Source organism: Xiphophorus couchianus, chromosome 7 (genome assembly GCF_001444195.1).
Source record: "Xiphophorus couchianus chromosome 7, X_couchianus-1.0, whole genome shotgun sequence".
Classification (NCBI taxonomy): domain Eukaryota; kingdom Metazoa; phylum Chordata; class Actinopteri; order Cyprinodontiformes; family Poeciliidae; genus Xiphophorus; species Xiphophorus couchianus.
In genome coordinates this window covers 36,221,212-36,240,972 of record NC_040234.1, presented here as the reverse complement: position 1 = coordinate 36,240,972, position 19,761 = coordinate 36,221,212, and the positions used below count along the sequence as shown (strand labels likewise).

The window sequence follows — 19,761 nt, the reverse complement described above, 5'->3', positions numbered from 1 at the left end:
ATAGCAGCTTGTACTGCATCATTCCTTCAGCTGTTTGTCCATATGGTAAAGGTTCGGTCCGGTTAGGGCGGAGCTGCTGACATTTTGTCCATTGCTTGAGAGACGAAAAAATTGATTGCTTGCAACAAGCACAAGACATAACAGTACGCCACACTCGTCATTGTAACGTCATGATGCCATGTTAGGTGACTGGGTCTAACCCCGCCTGCCCAGTCAGAGTCCAGCCGCCAGTGGAAACCAGGGATCATCTACCCAGCTTTTAGCTTCTCTGCCCTGTTCTTCTCCCTGGTAGATCAGTTTTTTCTTGGGTCTAATTGTACAGAACTTAAGTCTCATTAAATGTGCAAACAAAAAAAATTTTTGATTTAAAAACCTGGAGTTTTTATTTCATAAAGTCCACACAGCTTGCCCTCATTTGGTCTGAGCGGCAGGACAGAGACCAGAGCAGAAAAATGGCCGAAGCCGTTAGCTGAAACATAAACATGCTCTGCCTTTATCTGGTTTCCTGGCCGTCTCCATCACTCAGCCTTAAACAGGAAGAGGTTTCCAGTCCGGCAGGTTGACAGTGTCCAGATAAAAGCATCTGACATCCTGCAGATGGGTTAGCACAGGGACATGAAGCACAGCAACGGAGAGAAGGCATTCTGGAATCAGAAACAAGCTTCAGTTCGTTTTAGTGCTATTCAAATGTTTAACTGTTGCTGTTTTATTTGAGTTTTCATGTGAGAGAACGTTGTGTGTCCTGAACAGGAGCACATGATGTCTGTTATCTTCCTCTTCTTCTGCAGTTATTTTCAGATGACCTCATCCTCCCTCTGCTCGTCTTTCTTCCAGTTTATCATAATCTCCTTTCTTTCATCGTTCATCTGTTTGTCCAGAGTACTCGGCTCGAGTCCAAATCATCAACCCCAGCATGACCTCTTCTCAGTCTGAGCACCACCGCTCTCACTCCCTCTCGGGTTGGTTCTCCCAGCCGGTCTGAAGGAACGCTTCAGGAAAACAGGACATGATTTTCCTTTTGTCTGAGTGTTCCTTCAGTCTGACTTCAAATCTCTTTCTGCTTTGCCTTTTCAGTGTGGTGGGCTTTTGTTGGCATTGAATCGTCTTTGTTTCACCTCTTCTTCCTCAATAAAAACTCTTTCCGTCATTCTCCAGCTTGAGAAACATCAAACTTTCTCACCACTCGTGTTTGTTCTGAGCTGCAGTTTCCTCTCTGAAGGTGAAGGAGTGGTCCAAACAGACCAGAGGGGATAACTTTAAAGTTTCACAACAACGGGACAGAGGAGGAACAAAGGAGGCTCTGTGTCCTGCCAGGAGAGAGCGTGTCACAAGATCTGTTTTGCCAAAGTTGGGGAACAATGCTGCAGCCAGGATACACTGGCCTCATTCAAAACCACTTTTATCACTTGAACCGTTTTCACGATTTACAAAAGCAGACAAAGTAAATGCAGACCACAGTTGTCCTAGTTGGAAGCATCAGTGGACTTGTGTTTGTCCTCCGGAAGCTGGTGGCCCAAACGTCACCATGGAGGAAGATTCAAACCATAGAGGTGGAATTAGGTAACGATGGGATTCACATTTCATCAGAGCTGCCTTTACTTTAGTAGTTAGTTTGGGTTAACAGGAGCAGGTGTGACGATCAGAGGAAGCCACATGGATCGATCTCAGACTCACCGTCATGCTGCGTCCACAGAATGATCGGAGAAAAGGCCTCATGGTTCTGGGATCGGCAGCTGTTAACCATTAGCCGTTACCATGGTAACAGCATACTGTAACAGGGAGGTGTGTGTTTTTGGACACATCTGGGCCTCAGTTTTAGAGCTCTGTCTCTCAGTGGGTGTGTTTCAGTTTTAAAACCAGGAAAAAAACAGATTTTTCCTGAATAAGAGGCGCAGTAGAACAGCTGTTCTCATGTCCTCCATCTTTTCCATTCTGCCTGACTTCGTTTACAGCTGAGACCAGGCATCCGTCCAGCACAGCTCTGCCTTCAGTGCCTGCAGACCAAAGTACAGCAGCAGAGTAAATTGCATTTCCACTTTAGCTCAGAAGCCAGAGGTTTCCCACACTGCCCAGAGTCTCAATCCAATATGGCCACCTCATGTGAAACTGTTATGAAAGTTGAAGAAATAAAATGTTTATTGGCGCTTCTGATAGTTTGTATTGGATTAGACCAGCAGTGTAAACAGTGTTGTAAGCCTGTAAACTGGACAGCTAGGATCTGTCCTCCCAGCTGTTAAACTAAACATTTAGCGTTGTAACTAAATATGTGGTTTCCTAAATAAATATTTAACATTTTACACATTTTTAATGATTTCCGTCAATAATAAAGAGGGAGAAAATGAAATACTTTATTTGGATGTAAAGCATCTGTTCGATTGTCTTGGTAATTCTTCCTCCTGGTGAAACTTTAAAACTGCCTCAGAACAAACACAATAAACTAAAATGTTCTTTGTCTTAAACTTTTTTTTTTCTGCCTTCCTCCAATAAGAACAAATCTTGATGCAAAATGTGATGATCTAACACACTGATTCTGTTTGTGCCGTCATTTTTCCAACCCTCCACTTTACACTTTGTTGCCTATTTGCATAAAAATCTTAACTCCAGTCCTGTTTGTTGTTGTAATGCTGCTAGCTTTCTGCCTGGCTCTCCAAGTTGAAGCAGATTAATGAAAATCAGCTTAACTCAGCGCTTTGCGGAGCCGCCAGAGTTTGATTTTATGAATAAAGGAGCCTGTTTAATTACCCAGGTTGAGAATTTAACAGCATTTATTGGATATGATGCTAAAATGTTGGTGTACGTTTGCTCCTTTAGCAACTTTCTCCAGCGTGCATGTGGAATATGAAAGGATGCTTTGCTTGGACCAACAAGCATTTGTCATCTCTGACCTTTGACCCTCATTTATACATCACCTCAGGGGTCCAGGCCCATTCAGCACCTCCAGATGAACCAACAATCCTTCCCCGACGTCGCATCACCAGTGAGGGACACTCTGATGACGCGCTGTCCCCAGATGTCCCTGTTCGTTCTCCAGTGCGGTGCGTTTCTCCAGAGTTTGTCAGCGCCATAGCCATGAACCCTGGGGGACGGCCCAAGGAGGTAGAAAAGTTGCTCCGGATGCATCAAAACATTTAAAGTGATTGTTTTCTGATTGGATTTTTTCCGCCTCTACAGAAAAACATGCACAGTTACCGGGAGGCCTTTGAGGAGATGGAGGGAGGCCCCATCAGTCCTACACCCACAGCTGGTGGTGAGGCGTTACCCCAAACCCCCGCCTTCCCCGTCTCACCGCAAACCCCTTACTTCAATCTGTGTAAGTGCCCCCCCTCCGGCTGACAGATGGCACTGTGGAGCTTTGACTTAGATACTCATGTAATTCATACATGATTGATCATTTTTAAAATACAAGTTAAATCACAACCAACTTCTCTTCCCGTTTGAGATTTTCCCCCATATGAAAAAACAGGAAAGAAGGTTTGAAGGATTATAACCCTGATAAAAAATGTGACCATTCAATCTAGATGTTTAACTCTTCTTTCTATTAGTGTCGTATAGGTCATGTTGTCTTACTAACTTTTTCAGTTTATTAAGTTCTGTTCCAGTTAACCTTTTGCCAAGATGACCTCTAAAAAACATGCAGAAATAATGTTCCTTCGTTGGCTTTCAGACGTCTCAGGCTACGTTCACACAGCAGATCTTGATGCTCCGTTATGACTTTGTTACGTGGTTGTTCATTCATTGAACGTGACTGGAATCAGACTTCTGTTTATGGAAGCAACAATGGACACTGCAGTCTATGAAATGATTTTCCAATTTGGATCGAACTGTTACTCTAAATAATTAAAGTAGCTCACTGTCTTTCTGTTGATTAGCTCCATCCAGAGTCAGCACTGCTTGCTAAAGCCATTGTTTGTGTTCAGATTTATTGTGTCTGGATTCTTCTATTGTGGTTTGACAATGCATATAACACGTCAGCAACATAAGCGTCAGATAAAATGAAACATGACCATTCAGACTTCAGACTCTTTAAAAACTATCAGATAGGTATCTGATTTGTACCGCATATAAGTGTCATAAATCAGATTTTTTTTAGGGTTAATAGATTTGAATTGGGTCATTCAGAGTACCAGGCAAAGATGGAATATGGGTGACCTTCACCTGTTATATGAATGTAGCCTAGAGGCTAAAGCACACCGCATCCGTTTTGGTCCCTGATCCAACAGGAAATCAGATTGGATGATGTAGGCATCAATTAACACGGGGTCAACAGGGTCTCACAGACCGTTGGTGATTCCTCCATGACTGCATCTCCAAGGGACCAAGATAGCCCTGGGTCTATTTTGGTCACACAGCAAATTGAGGGGAATGTCATGAGTGAGACACAGTGGCAAAGTAAAACAGGGGGATATACAAACTTAAATCTTTTACTCGCTGAAAAAAATCTGTGTACTTAGACATGGTGGGAACTCAGAATTACCTAAATAAATTATAAAGTGACACGGCGATCTTCTTCAAGCAGCTGGCGGGATTTTCCAATTCTCTCTCGCAAATACTCGATCTTGCACGTCCGGTGGTCCGTAGAGAGACGGCTGTGTTGGAGTCTTCGTCAGGGAAAAATTGCCGAGTCGGATGCAAGTGATGTGTTTTGGACCCGAGTTAGCTTCCTTATAACTACATGCCTAGTTTTTAGTTACACAGGTCAGTTCCTCTGCTGTCGTCTTTAGGTCCTCATTAACAGGTAACGCTGTTCTTCAGAACACTAGTTTTCTCAGCTTGGCACAAAATGCAGTGTAGAAGTAAAAATGACCAATTCCCCAGCCAATCTTGTTGAAAGTGCATGTTTGAGGATCAGTGCAGTCTGTTCTCAGTAGAAGGTGCTTCAGTCTTCATGTCTCTCCCACTCGTACCATCTATGACCAAAAGGTGCGGTTTCAAAGAATTGATTGCGATTCTTTGGTAAGTGGAGGGAGTCCCACCGTCCCAACCCGTCAGCCATACTGATCCCTGAACCCTGTTCTGTGCCTGAGTGTCTCTCTGCCCATCACTTATCACAGCCCTGCACGGCTTTGGCGTGAAAACCACACTGAAGAGCAGCACTGTGATGAGACTGCAGAGCAGTCAAAGCTTCAAATGAAAACTTGTCTTTACAAACCAAACTCTCAGCAGCTGCTGCTCTTCCTGCACCTGTGACTGAGTTCCCATTGCTGCCCTGTTTCCCTGCCACAACCTGCTTCTTTCATTGTTACATTTTGTTGTTGTTCAGAATAATTACTTTTTGGCATGAAAAATGATAAATCATCTCAGTGATTCAGCAGGAATAAAACCTTTTCCCAGAAACATGATTTCACCAGTGTTTAGTCGAGTCTCTTCCATACTTCATTCAAAGCTGAACAGTCGATGTGCCGTCACATGGTAGCAGGATGTTCGTATTACTCACACCTTACATACATATAAGACGCAGACCACCTGGGGTCACCTGGTGCTTCCAGGAGTCAACGCCATGGAGAGAGAGCCACACCTTTCTTCTCTTCCACTGACAGTGACTTTGCTATTCAGGAGTTTTTAGCCATTTTGACAATCTTTATAGGTATTGTGTGAATATCCATACAAATTACCGTAATTTCTCACCATGTCTGATAAACGGTCCTCAAAACTAGTCATGTCGCCTGCAGACACAAAAACCGGACAGTTTAAGAGAAGCAGTGGAAGCGAAATATTAACACTGCCATCAGGGCAAATATCTGCATAAAACATGGCAACAAACTTCTGGACAAATTCCACAACATTTTGCACAGAGCTGTGTGCAAAATAGTTAGACTCAAGTCTGGTGACGAGAAGGAAAGGAAGACGCATCCTAATTTCAACGCTTTGGATGAAGTATGGGAGAGCCTTTAGTTTCATACATCTTCATAAAAGATTAAAAGTTGTTTAACTGATAATGTATGAGCCTGTAAATCATATTTCTTAGTTTTAACTGGTAGGAAAAAAGTGTCAGTTAAAAGGAGTAAGCAGGTATTAGTCCAATAAACTCTTTTATGATTAGAGGTTAGGGCATAAAAACCTTTGACTTTATTTCAGTTTGAACTTGGATGTGTTTACGTATCTTTAATGTTTAATGCCTGATTTGCTTCATGGTCCAGACAGGCAAAGACCCCAAAACCTTTAATAAGAGGTTCTTCATCGGTTCAACTCAGCTCTGCTTTAATGCACCTTGTTCTACTAGGAGTTAGGTTGGGTCAGAGTTTAACTGAGATTGGTCACATGCATGTTTTGATCCTCCATCAGAGCATGAAGCATGGGAACACCCACCTGAATATGTCCGTCTTTGTACCACCCAGACATGCTGATGGTTCCTTACCTGGTTGGTTGTTCAAATCACATTTCTAAGAGTTGACAGAAATAAAAATAGCATCCTAAATGGAACCACAGTTTGTAAGTCAGATGGTCAACAGGTAACCGCTGTCAGCATGGCTGTAAGTCTCTGTCTTTGTGTGGTGCTAACTGCCCCGTTTCCCTCCAGGTCGGTCTCCTCCTGGCCTTGCCAAGACTCCTCTGTCAGCCCTGGGCTTGAAGCCTCACAACCCGGCAGAAATACTCCTCAACCAAACAGGCTCAGGTTGGTCCTGAAACTATGAAGATGTCTTTAGGGTCATAGGTCAGGGATTACTGTGCAGTGACCTCCTAGTCACTGTAACAAGACCTTCAGGTCATCTGAAGAAACAACAATGAAAATAATGTTTAAATCAAAAGGATGGGATGTTGATTTGCTTAGAGCTGTAAGCTCCAAGGACGACGACGCCATTACTAGGACTGTGAATTCCTACATCATGTTGTTCTTTACAATATGTTGTTTCTGCGTTATCTCCAATGATGCCAAACAGATGATGAGAGCAGTGAAAGGGAGGAAGGTAAGAATTGGAGATTGTTGCAGTAGCCACCTCATTTATCTTAAAGGGCGAGTATCATCATTTTTATAACTTCTGTTCAGGCTAATAGCTCAGGACAGGTTCCTTCCCTCCCACCAAAGACCTGCCTAAATTGAAACACACAAGGCATTCAGGAACACAAAGTTGAAAGTTGGCACAGAGTGTTGACGTTAATTTTAAAACATAAAACTTGGGCATGAATGCAAAAAAAGAAAAAACGCCCAACCAGGTCAAAAGTAGTCATAGTCAGCACTTTGAATGGGAGTGAAGGTTAATATGGTGATTCATTCCATGAGGAGAAAGAAGTCAAAAGAAACAAAACAGAAACACCTTACCCAGAGATTTAGGATGTTTTCACAGTCAGACTCAGTTTTATTGGGGACCAAAACTGCAATATTTGTTCCATTTTTTAGCTGCTGTGGTTCTCTTTCATACTGCACTGAGTCAAACCAACCAAATCCTCTAAGCAACCTGTTTACCCACTCACCTGTGGTGGTGCTGCACCAAGAACCACTGAAGGAAATGACACGAAAATAACAGTTTCTGGTCTGCTTGGCATTCACATATGCCTTAGAATCACATTAGTTCACTTCCACTGAGTCAAGAGCTAGGTTTGTAGAGGACCAGAGTTTGCCTTTTTGGTTCCTTATCAGAGTTTGATTGCACATTCACACCTCCTCAAACAAACAAATCTAGCTCAGTCACAGAAACATGCTGCAACAGCTAATTTTTAGCAAGGATGTTTTTTCCAGCTAAACTTAATTCTCGTGAACAGCTGCCTCCGCCTCTACATCTGATGTAGCTGCATTGTGTAGCGTTTTTATCCCTCAAGCTTTGGTTTGTTCCTTCCTAGGAATTCCCATTGTCCACTTCCCCACCTTTAGGGTTAGGCTTTACTTCCACAGAGCTCCTCCTCATTTCCTGGTTGTGCTCACTCTATCCTTTCACTTTCTCCAATAAGCGGGCACACATCCATTTGATCCCAGCTTTGAGAAAGTTTTCTCGTCTACAGAGAAATTTGTGTGGTACTGTTCAGTTCCAGGAAATGAATCATTGTTGATACACAGTATATAGTAATGCCATTTTGTTTTAGTGGGCATCTATCAAAAGGCTAATTGTGTTTCAAAAAATTGACTGGATTTTTAAAACCCCTTTATTTGAATTATATTTTAAAGGGTTTGTAGGTTTTCTGACTGGTGATGATGGTGATACGCCCTTTAAGATCCGTCTCACTTGTCCTTGTCAGCATCATCAGCTACTCATTTTATTTTATTTTTTTAAAGGAGCATTCACTATTAGTTCCTTCTCCTTTGACTTGATTGTTCCATTGTATTAATCTCTTGCTCAAGGGGAAAAAAACACAAATCAGAAACCAATCATCAAAAATGTACAGCACGGGGCTATACATTTAAATCTTACACTCTTTTTTTTTTTTTAAATCAAGGCCCAAGAAGCTATGTGGAGTCTGTGGCGAGGTCGGCAGTGGTAGGCGGACAGCCACCAACATCACCTCGGAGCCTTAGTCCTCCTGGAGACATCAAGCAGCGAGGTCCAAGCCCAACCACTCATACACTGAACCCACCTTTATCCAGCAGCAGTCCCATTCAGGACTCCCAGGGGTGAGTCAGTTACATAGTGCCAAGTCCTGGTCCTCGAACTAAGGCTACATTCATACACTAGGCAAATGCAATCCATACAACCCAACTAATAGATTTCTTCCCTCAATTGTAGAGATCATCTCCAAGCAGAAAGCAGCATTAGCACTCCATCCCAACCGACTTTTGATTCTGGGTTCCACTCACACCCTCCAGAGAGTTCGTACCCTACTCGCACGCCATCAAATCAAGACCTAAATCCATCCACTTCTCCTTACCTGGACTCCAGCTCTCCAACCTCTTCCTACTTTGGATCTACAACCCCAACACTGTCCTATCTTGGTCCTAGCAGCCTACTGGGAAGCTATCCAGGCTCTGAACCCAGCCCACCTCTCTCAGAGCCCTCAAAGACCACACATGGCAATGAAAGTCTCCAGCTACAACCGAACATCCACTGCTCCAACTATAAGCCCGTCCTCCAGCAGAACTTCAGTGTCAAACAAGATGGATCCATCCAGACAGGTCAAAACCCCCCATCTAACGGCTTTGAGATAGTAATGGCAGATCTTGGTGGCAGTCCAATCCTTGGTCGTCATCTGCCTCAGGGAGCACAGAGCAGTCCAGTTCTCAGCAGACAGACTTCTCAACACAGCCCGATTCTCAGCCGGCAGCCGTCCCTGGGTCAGGCCATTCAGAGCAGTCCTGTGCTTAGCCGACAGCCATCTATCACACACCCTCAAGGAAGCCCAGTGTTGGGCTGTCATTCATCTGTTACACAAATGTCCCAGAGAAGCCCCAGTTTAGATCGTCACCCCATGCACAGTGGTTACACCACACCAGATGAAAGACATGGAAACTTATCGAGGCAGAGTAGCTCTTCGGGATATCAGGGGCCACCCACTCCCTCCTTTCCCATTTCCCCTGCTGGCTACTCGGATGGGGGGATGAGTGTAGGTTTCAGGCAAGGTAGCCCAGCCCCTAGCTTCCAGCCACAGCTCCCAGAGAAGAGACGCATGTCGAGTGGCGATAGACCAAATGGAGCACTGTCCTATGGGACGCTAAATGGGAAGATCATGTCCCCAGTGAGTGGAGGGAGTACTCCTGGCTACTTCCACACCCTCTCAGACTTCTCACGGTTCAATATGAATGGTAAGAACATACATTTTGAGAACACATACTTATTCAGATGTTCAGAGGGTTCTTCCAAGCTATCTCTAGCAGAATTAATAAATATCTGAATTCAGATTTGTCATGTCCTCAAGACAAGATTTATAATGTGATAAAAGAGCCTTGAAGCATTTTTCTATAACTGTATATCATATCTCATTTTTCACAAACAAAGGTTCTCATCGTAGTTTTATTTTTACTGCAGATGGAACCCCGGAGACCAAGCTGAATGTTAAATTTGTTCAGGACACTACCAAGTTCTGGTACAAGCCAGACATCTCCAGGGAGCAAGGTACGCTGCTTTTAGACTGTCGAGTTCACGTTTTCAGCCTCTGTGGGGTAACTTTGTTTTAGTTGTTGGAAAAGAGGCTCCTCACATTCAGAAGGAGCAGTGTGGATTTTAATCCTGGCTGGGGGATATTGGACCAGATCTTTAACTTAAATAAATCATTGTTTTGTTGTCTTAACCATGTGTACTTCGTGGATCTGGATGAGGATCACTAAACAGTCCCCTTGAGGTATTTTGTGTGGGGTTTTGTGTGAAAACAATTTCTTTCAAGGGCTATTCTCTTTGTATTCCCAAAGTCAATGCTTTGTACAAAGTTTTCAGAACAAATTTGTCTTTGTAGCATATCTGTGTAACCAGTATACTATATTTCTAGATAATTAAAAATAGATCATGACCAACAAAGTCAATGGGCTAGTTCTTAGAAGTCTAGATACGGCTCAGGAAGGAGTAGACAGACTAGAAGTTGCAGATGTGAGTGCCTTGTATTCACAGTGATTAATTATTTACATTACAATAAGAAAGGGAAAAAAAACATTTAAATGGCCATATTAAAATAAAAGGAAATAATACACAAAGAAAACAAATTAAATTAACAAAAAAATTTAAAAAAAACAAATCAGTTCCACAGTTCCAGTAACAAGCCACACCATTCAGTTCATAAAACTCCTGAAAACTGAACTGAGGCGGTTCAACAGGGTCAGGTGAGTTTAGAGCGCCTGTTACAGTTCATATGCTGACAAAAGTCAGATCAGAGTGGAAACAATTTTGTTCATGGGCTGCAGGAAGCCTCCCACCAGCCTGGTGGGGAAACCGAATCTTAACACCACAGGTGAAATCCTTTAGGCTCTTGGACCTGATTCTTCAGCTCGCCATCGAACCTGGCCTGTACAATAAAGCAGGACCAGTCTCAAATATATATATAATAAACATTCCAGTGTGCACACAAAAAATATGATCGGCACTCATTGCACTATGAATAATCCTAATCAATGCATTTCCAAGTACAAATTTTCTAGATAAATCTTATTCATAAAAAGTCAATAAATATGCTCCATACAAACAACAAACAATGCAAAAATCATCTAGATAAGCAAATACTTTTAATATTTAAGGCATCTCATTGTTCTCCAATTTGTTTGTTCAGAGTCGCAATAGAGCATCTGAATTGATATCAATTAACGCCAAGTCTTCATAAAATGACTCACCAATTCCGCAGTTCATAAGGCATACAAGCGGTTTTGTGTTTCTCTTATCCCTCAGCTTACGGCCGGAGACTCCTAAAGTTAGTACAATTTTATCAGCATCATACAAGATTAAAGAAAAACAGAATGTTGCGCTTAACCGACCTGCAGCTCTGCTCTCCCAAACTTGTTCTAATCCTCCATGCTTTTTGCTCCAGCTAATATACCCAACAAATGAGCTGACGGTGGTACATGTGACTCAGACGCTCAACAATGATTGGCTGTTTAGTAAATCTCGCGAGTATTGCAGTTATATAATCAACTACCGCGAGAGTTTGGAGGGCAATAGTAGCGAACCAAAAAAATGGAACTCAACATTTCACTTGGGTTACATCTTGTTCTGGGGCTGGAGTGTTTTATGTTCATGAAACATATCTGAAAGTGTAGTTACGAATGAAGGGAGTGTCTGCTATGCTTCTGTTGTCATCAGCATCTGAGGGGAACAAAAAGTAGAGCCACTGCTCCTCCCAATGAAAAGTAATCAATTCAAGTAATTCAGGCATTGATCAAGATGCCTCCTTCATGAATTCTTTCATAGAAGCAGTGAGGAACTGGCTCTAGCACCAGCCCCGGTTAAGAAGTTGAACCTCAGCGGTGGAAAAGCCCTTTTTGATATGAACCTACCTTTTAGGGTGTTTCTAAGCCTGATTGTCTAGTGGACTGTTTGTTGACCAAAATTGCAACATGTATTGAAATTTCAGCAGGTATGGTTCACTTTCACACTGCACTGTATCAAACGAACGTCATTGAGCGCAACCTCCTTCTTTACTAACTTAATAAAAATGGAGTGGCGTCAGATTTTATTCATTGTAGGATTTTGCTTTTGTCTTTGGTACAAGAACACAAGCCATTTCTCCTGCTAGCGCTCGATACACATGTCTGTTTTGGTTGTATTTAGCCATTCTGTACTGCACTGTAGTCTGCTTCCTGCTGTTGGGGCAATCCCTAGTCCACTTGGCATTGCATTCGAACAGCACCAGAGTTCACTTCAACTGGGCCAAGGGCCGCTGTGAATGCACCCTTGGCTTCCCCCACCAAGCATAAGTCTGGACACTGGCTGGGTCTCTTCTAAATTCATTTTTTTTGTTTTGCATTATGAATCAAGTAAGGAATCATTTACAGTTTATCTTGTGTTCTTTAGGCTTGGTTAATGGTGGGATATGCACATACTTTTAGAAGGTGTGTTATGTTTTCATTTAATGCTGCACAGATGGTTAAATATTCATGGTTTTCACTCTGAGATGATGGACATAAAATCAGTGACCCTGTAACATCATTTTGTAGAAATAATGAATATGCATGTGGTCTTTGGTTTGGGTCAGTTGCCACCAGCCATCCTGTATGCATTTTCTCCCTTGCGTTATATTGCATCATCTTGAAATCATGCACAACTGCAATGACATCAGGCGCATGCAGTTTATATTTAGTGCAGTCCCAAAGAGTGAAAACCACAGCATATGTAGAGAATTACTGAATATCTCATTCATCTCTCTTAAACTGTCACATGTGCAGCAGTAAGGACTAAAGCTTGTCTCCTGAGTGTCTGAAGCAAGTCGTCATGCTGGAGACTAAGCACATGGTTTACTTCTTAATTTTTTAAAATTTGCATCATTTTAGAGCTTTATTGCTTCTTCCTATCTTTAAATGTTAGCACTCAAATCTAGTTAGTGTCACCGCTTTGCTATGGCTAAGAGGTTAAATTGAAAAATTACAACAATCTATATTTGTTTTGTTAAAAAACAGACAGTAATGTGACCCTAGTATTGTAATGTTCTTGTTACTCTATCTGCTGGAACAAAGCTCTTCTTTTTGCCCATTTTAACATCCATGCAAATCAATATCTAGACATTAATCTCATGATACTCATGTTTTAAAAGATTTATACCAGAATAGTGTCTGGAAACTGAATAATCAGAGATTCTCTTGTTTAAAAGTATCAGTGCTCTACAGAGGCACAGTGATTGGCTGGTTGACCATCTGAAGGCAGTCCGCCTTCAGACGACAAAATGTTGCTCTCAACATCCACACTTCCTCTGATGTATTCATAAATATGTTGTGTGATTACAGCCATCAACCTGCTGAAAGACAGAGAGCCGGGAGCCTTCGTCATCAGAGACAGCCACTCGTTCAGAGGGGCGTACGGCTTGGCCATGAAGGTGGCGTCCCCTCCACCCTCTGTGCATCAGAGCAAGAAAGGTAGGAGGCTTCTGTACTGCAGCCACTGTTGATTTGGCCCCAGTTAAGGTTGAGATAATATGAGTGAGAGGTGGTGTAATCCCGGCCATGTTAACGTGAAGGAACAGATTTGTAGCCCGAACATTGAACTTCTGGCTGTGGAAATACGGCCGTGTTACCGAGGGAGTTTACGTCCGCCATTTTGATCGCTGTTTACATTCCCCCATCAGCTGATGCAGCGGTGGCCTGTGACGTCATCAGCTCTACCGCAGCCAAACTCCAGACTAAACACCCGGACGTTGTTATTGTGTCTTGTCTTGTCTCTATGCTGTAACTGCGAAGTAATTTCCCTGCTGGGATGAATAAAGTACTTCTATTCTATTCTATATCATGACAACAAAGAACTGAGAACTGGTCCGATGTTAATCGGTTGTTCTGTGCCATGCAGGTGACATCACCAACGAGCTGGTGAGGCACTTCCTGATTGAGAGCAGTCCTAAAGGAGTGAAGCTGAAAGGCTGTCCCAATGAGCCTTATTTTGGTAAGCAGAACATCAGCAGCCATCTCTAAACAATTAGACAAGTCAAACATAAGCATATATCTGCTTTTCTCTAACTTATTAAAATGATGTCTTTATAATCTACATTAACACTGTGGACTGTTTTCAATGGGTTCAGGTCATTAGAGCAAGGGAGCCATGTTAGCAGTTTTATCTATAATACCTCTGCTGACTACTTGGATACATGTGATGGAAAACTGTCCTGCATGAAACCAATGTTTTTGTTTTCCTGAACCACTGTTTGAAGAAAATGTCTTCTAGAAACTAGCAGCAGGTTCTGAAGTTAATTTCGAGGCATTCTTCAATCCAAAAAGGCCCAATCAGCTCTTTACAGTACCCCACCTCACCCATCCTAGCAGGAAGTGAACCTCTGTACCTGTTACTGATCCACCAACAGGATCATCCATCTGGTCCTTCAAGAGTCACTCTCATTTCATCCATAAAGCCTTTGTAGAATCTGTCTTCAGACATTTCTTGGCCCAGTCTAGATGCTTCAGATTCTTGTTCAGCAGTGGTTGGGTGAGCTCTGAACTTCTTGTACTCTAGTTCCTCCAAGTAGGTGGCAGTTAGAGTCTATGACAGATGGATTCCTGGTAGCTTCAGGATTGATTCTTCTCAAATCCTTGGCAAGTCATTGGTGTCTTTTTCTCAACCCGCTTCTTGCAACCCAAGACATTTGATGGTTCTGTGAACACACCTTGACATCTTAGCTATTTCAAGAGTGCTGCAACCTTTTGAGAGACTTTTGGTGATTATTGACTAAATGTCTCCTTATTTTCTCTCACAAGTTGAGGCTACTTTGAGTATGAAAGATTAATTGAAAGAGTTGTTTTTCTGTTTGGCAGGTTGTCTCTCTGCTTTGGTCTACCAGCATGCCATCACACCTCTGGCGCTCCCCTGCAAACTCCTCATCCCTACCACAGGTATTGATTGACTTTCCACTCTGTTTTTAGAAGCATTGCTTTAGGTTTTTTTAAGGTTGTAAATGTGCTTTCTGTAGATCTGATGGAAGAAGCTCCAGAGGTCACAGCTACAAACCCGCTGGCTGAAAGGCTGAAACAAGGAGCAGGTAACCCATCAGAAACATCTAATCCTGCTGTTGAAAGTTCAGTTATCTGGTGTCAGAGGCAGCGTTTAGATTCTCACAACCTGACTCCTTGTTATCTCAGTGCAGAGGGCCCCAGCTGAGTCCCATGGTAAAACCATTTTCACATCTGGAATGTGCATCTTACACGTTGGTCTATGTTCTTAACAGCAGCGTCCAGCATCTCCTTTCTGTGGAATGATTTTCCTCCTAAAACTCCCAGATTCCTTCCTGAAGCATGAGCCACGTTAAAAAGTTTTCTGCATGAACAGAGGTGATCCTGCTCAACACGTTTGATCCATCTGGGGTGATTTCTCTCTCCTCCCAGCATGCAACGTTCTCTATATCAATTCGGTGGAGATGGAGTCCCTGACGGGTCCCCAGGCTGTTGCCAAGGCGATTTCTGAGACGCTGGCTGTGGCTTCGCCCCCCACCGCCACCGTTGTGCACTTCAAGGTGTCTTCCCAGGGCATCACGCTCACTGACAACCAGAGGAAGTAAGTCGGAAACATCCTCCCCGTTCTGACACCAGTCAGAATAACACAAGGTTTCGGTTTTATCTTTAGGCATGTCCTTACAAGAGATACATGACGCTGCAAAATGAACTAAATTCAAACTACCTAACCACACACTCTCAGACACAAACTGAGTGTTGTTTAGATAACATCATGTAACTGGTGAATAAACTCAAAATGACCAAAACATTCTGGTAGAAACTTTCCACAGCAACATTTGTAAGCAGTTCCATGAAAAAACTAATCCACCAACATGATTTTTTCCTCTTTTCCAGGCTTTTTTTCCGACGCCACTATCCTGCTAACACCGTCACCTTCTGCAATACAGACCCTCAGGACAGGAAGTAAGTCAGACAGAAATCTAGACTCATGATTTCTTTTCTTTTCAACCCTTCTCTTGTTGAATGTATCAAAAAACAAAATGTGAAACAAAACTAAACCAGCTACAGTAACCAGCTTTCTCTCTAAAAACTGGATTGGTGGAGAATTTCCAACAAATCCGACATGCACTGATGGGCTAACTAAAACGTTAGCTGTGCTAATCATATAGCATGAATCATTAACATTAGTTTCACTAACCCTAAATCGCTATATCATATCAAACTTCAATGCAAATTATATTTACCCTTGAAAGACTACAACCCTCAAGCATCAATTATGTATAATTACATAATAATTTACATGTTGTATGACACCTTTAGATATAGTATTTATGTTTATATCTTGTTCTCTACTGTCCATGTTAAAACTTGAGGAAACAAAAAATGCTGTGTAAACAGACTTCAAAATAAGAGCGTGAAGAAATGTCTAACAGATTTTAAACTTTACTCACATGAAAGTTCATAAAACAGCCAAGTAAATTACTGCTTTAGAATTTATTTTGAAAAATATTTTGCAAAAGCTAAGTGTGCTCAACGTTTTCAAAGTTAGCAAACATGCGGAATGAAAAATTAGCTCACTATTAGCGAATTAGAGGAAATGTGCCCGCCACAATTTTCTTTTGCAACAAAAATATTTAGGCCAAGATGACTAACAATTTTAAATAAGGTGTTAATTACAATCTAGTTGTGAATCTGTTAGAAAATGAAGGGATTACAGATTTGGAAGCATTTTTGGGAGTAAAACCTTTGAAAGATCAGAAGGATTTTAAAATTACAATTTAGTTTCCTTAGAGGCATGTAAAGAAGCTGTAGTTGTGACTGGAGGTCCATTTTTCATCCTTACTATGCATTTGAACAGTTCTCTGTGTCCAGGGAAAACATGAGAAAAAGAAATCCCTAACTTGTGTATTTTTTACCCTTCCAGATGGAGCAACCCTGAGGGCGGCCCAGCCAAGTGAGTGGCTGCTCCATCAGCAGCGTTTCCTGCCGAATCCGACCTTCCTCCTCTTTAAATCTCTCGTTTCTTTTCAGGCTCTTCGGATTCGTGGCGCGGAAGCAGGGAAGCACAACGGACAACATCGGCCACATCTTCGCGGAGCTGGACCCGGACCAGCCGGCCAGCGCCATCGTCAACTTTGTGTCGAAGATAATCGCCTCGCAGCCCCGATGAGGAGCGGGCTCAACCCCGTCCCTCTTGGCCCGGTTCCTTTAAAACCTTTGGTTGCTTTTCATTTCTTCTTCGATGTCGCCCTTTTTTCTTGCTCTGTCTCCTTTAAGACGTGTGGTTGTTCTCAGTCGGGCTTCAGAACAGAGCAGAGGAAGTGACGGATGGGGGGTAGCTGTGTTTGACGGGGGGGTAATTAAGCCTCCAGGGAAGAAGGAATGATTGTGTGCAAATGTGAACATTTTTATGTTGTTTTTTAAGGAGGAACTGAAGTTGTGTGAAAGTGGATTGTTTATCTTTCAGACTGCTCAACCAAAGATTTAACAAAGGTAGTCCAGGGTGTGAACCGCGCACGGCCGAGGAAGGGTCACAAGTACTCTTTTGTAAAACAGATATGGCTGCTTGATCCAAAAAAAACCCAAACAAGTTTCTGTCTGTATGTACTGATACTGCAGGTCAATCCTGCACCACTGCTGTCTTACATGAAACACTGTTGGACATTTTGCAGCTGGTGGGGGTCTGTAAATATTCTGAATGGCTTTTATTTTGGAGTAGGAATAGTAGACGACATCTGGCGTTTGTTTTCTAAAGCTTTGGAAAAAAAAAAATCCACGACGTCTTAAAGATGCAGGACTGAAGCTGATGACCGTCACTGTGCCCTCACTTCATGTCCGCCACCATCGCAGCAGTTTAACTCACGACTCAAAGGCTCAGAGCTGATCGTTCTTTACGGCTCTCGGGTTTTTGTCTGTGGAAACGAGTCAGATCGCTCACCCTACTCAAAAGTAAGCTATACCTATAAATATATATGAGTTCTATATATAAACTTCCATTGGTTTAAGATATTTATTTTTTTGCTTCATTTTAACTTGTATACCTGTATTATAAAGTATACATTACTAAAAACAGAGAAGATGGCTGAGAAGTTGTAAAGCGTGTGCTTTTAAAGTGCATCACTGCTGTTTTGAATGTTTTTCACGTTTTGTTTTCTTTTAACACTTTTGTTTTATGTTTTATTGGGGAAATATTTTGTATCAAAGAATATTATCAAAGTCCAAATTGGAGTTGATCTAAAGTGAAGCCAGAAACAAATGATTTGTTGCCTTGAACCTACCTAGAAAATACATCGTCCACATTCAGTACCTGAAGTATGTGGGATGGTATCGAGGTCCGGTCCAATACGGTTTTCATTCTGATCCCTCAGAGTCGGTTTAATTTCTTAAAACCCAACGAAAGCAGCAGCTGTGATGATGAACAGGTCAGAATCTCTTTACCTGTAATGTACAACTGGGTCCACTCACTGACCACAACGGATCACCACAACCTTAACCATCCAGGAGGAACAGTCTGACCTGGATGCAGACCATTTAAGGAGACGGAAACGTCTAGAATTGTTTCATGGAGTTTAGCGACACAAAAGCCCACTGCTGACCGTCCAGAACCCTCAAAGTAAGCCTCTACAAAGCAAAGACAGGACAAAGATGTGCAAGGTTGTGAAAATTAATGCACTTACATCTACACCAGAACATGTAGGACATAGAGATGCTAAAGCGGGTCGTCCAGAGCTCACACACTCCAATAACACAATGCAGACCACAATGCAGACCGCAGTCCTAATAGGCCTCAGCCCCCTATTAGGACTGAGGCCTATACAAGCACTGTGCCTAATGCAAACCCAAAATTTCAACCCAATTCAGCTCCATTGATGCATTACCTAACAAATGTAAACCTCCTCATATTCCCAAAAGACAGAGGAAAGATTTCAGGATGAGAACCGATTCAACCGGACTCTGCGTCTGCAGGTGCAACGTTGAAAACCCAAATCCTCCCAGTCAGGTGAAATGAGACACTACTGCCCTCCTGTGGTGCAGTAGAAGAACTACAACAGATTCTAATTCAGTGTTTTAACTGTATTGGATGAGAAATCAAATCTGAAAAATTAAGAACTGGTTGGCAGCAGGATGATTGATTAGACATATTTGGAGCCTTATGATAAATTTTTAAAAATGCAGCACTTACAGGGTTTTTGTATCTAGAATGTATTTATTAGCTGGGGGGCTTGCACGCTCAACTGTAACCGTAATGCTGCTGACTAATCTCTACACAGCATCCAGTTTTACTCAAACCAGGCCCGTCGGTAGTTTATAGATGCTCTTGACTCGGCTTATGTAACAACAAAAATTTTTTTAAAACGTCAGTTTTTGCTTCCAAAACAATTACTGAAGTAAAATGACTTTGAGCTAAGAGTCTGGACTGTAGAGTGTATGAATGAGCTGCGATTTCTGTAAAGAGCTTTGTTGATTTTGGTTTGCTACATGGTATGCATTTTATCATTTCAGATTGATAAAAACATTAAAAAGCAGTACAAATCAACATGTTGGAGTTTTATTTGTACTTATGAAGAGTCAGTTTCTTTTGTTGACTGGAGAAAAATCCCTAAAGAATCAAACTTTATATGCTTCTTTGGGTGGCTATTACTGGGATCGTAGGAAAGTGATGTGAAGATTATTATACAATACAAACAGAAAAGATTTAAGATACAATTTCTGCATAGACATTGTAAAGTTTTAACTCTGGTTCGTATTAGAGAGGCAAACAATCTTTAATCAGTTGCTATATTTGATATCCTGAGCTGACCTCCCCTTTAATAAAAGGGTTAACATTTTAA

General features: G+C 42.1%; 1 protein-coding gene across 11 annotated transcripts in view; it reads left to right on the top strand.

Moving 5' to 3' along the window:
- The window catches only part of tns1b (tensin 1b), a 119,964-nt gene extending 100,498 nt beyond the window's left edge, over positions 1–19,466 (top strand). For 7 of the 11 annotated variants that reach the window (XM_028022408.1, XM_028022407.1, XM_028022416.1 and 4 more), the window contains 16 exons: positions 879–959; positions 2,915–3,096; positions 3,172–3,310; positions 6,518–6,613; positions 8,368–8,542; positions 8,655–9,667; positions 9,891–9,977; positions 13,283–13,411; positions 13,839–13,931; positions 14,795–14,872; positions 14,950–15,018; positions 15,119–15,145; positions 15,362–15,530; positions 15,824–15,892; positions 16,854–16,883; positions 16,961–19,466. In XM_028022408.1, the coding sequence (XP_027878209.1) occupies positions 879–959; positions 2,915–3,096; positions 3,172–3,310; positions 6,518–6,613; positions 8,368–8,542; positions 8,655–9,667; positions 9,891–9,977; positions 13,283–13,411; positions 13,839–13,931; positions 14,795–14,872; positions 14,950–15,018; positions 15,119–15,145; positions 15,362–15,530; positions 15,824–15,892; positions 16,854–16,883; positions 16,961–17,099 (2,576 nt within the window). In that variant the 3' untranslated portion in view covers positions 17,100–19,466. The remainder of the gene's footprint in view (positions 1–878; positions 960–2,914; positions 3,097–3,171; positions 3,311–6,517; positions 6,614–8,367; positions 8,543–8,654; positions 9,668–9,890; positions 9,978–13,282; positions 13,412–13,838; positions 13,932–14,794; positions 14,873–14,949; positions 15,019–15,118; positions 15,146–15,361; positions 15,531–15,823; positions 15,893–16,853; positions 16,884–16,960) is intronic. The other 4 variants (XM_028022418.1, XM_028022410.1, XM_028022411.1 and 1 more) reach the window with 3 other exon arrangements.
- The last annotated feature ends 295 nt before the right edge of the window (positions 19,467–19,761 follow it).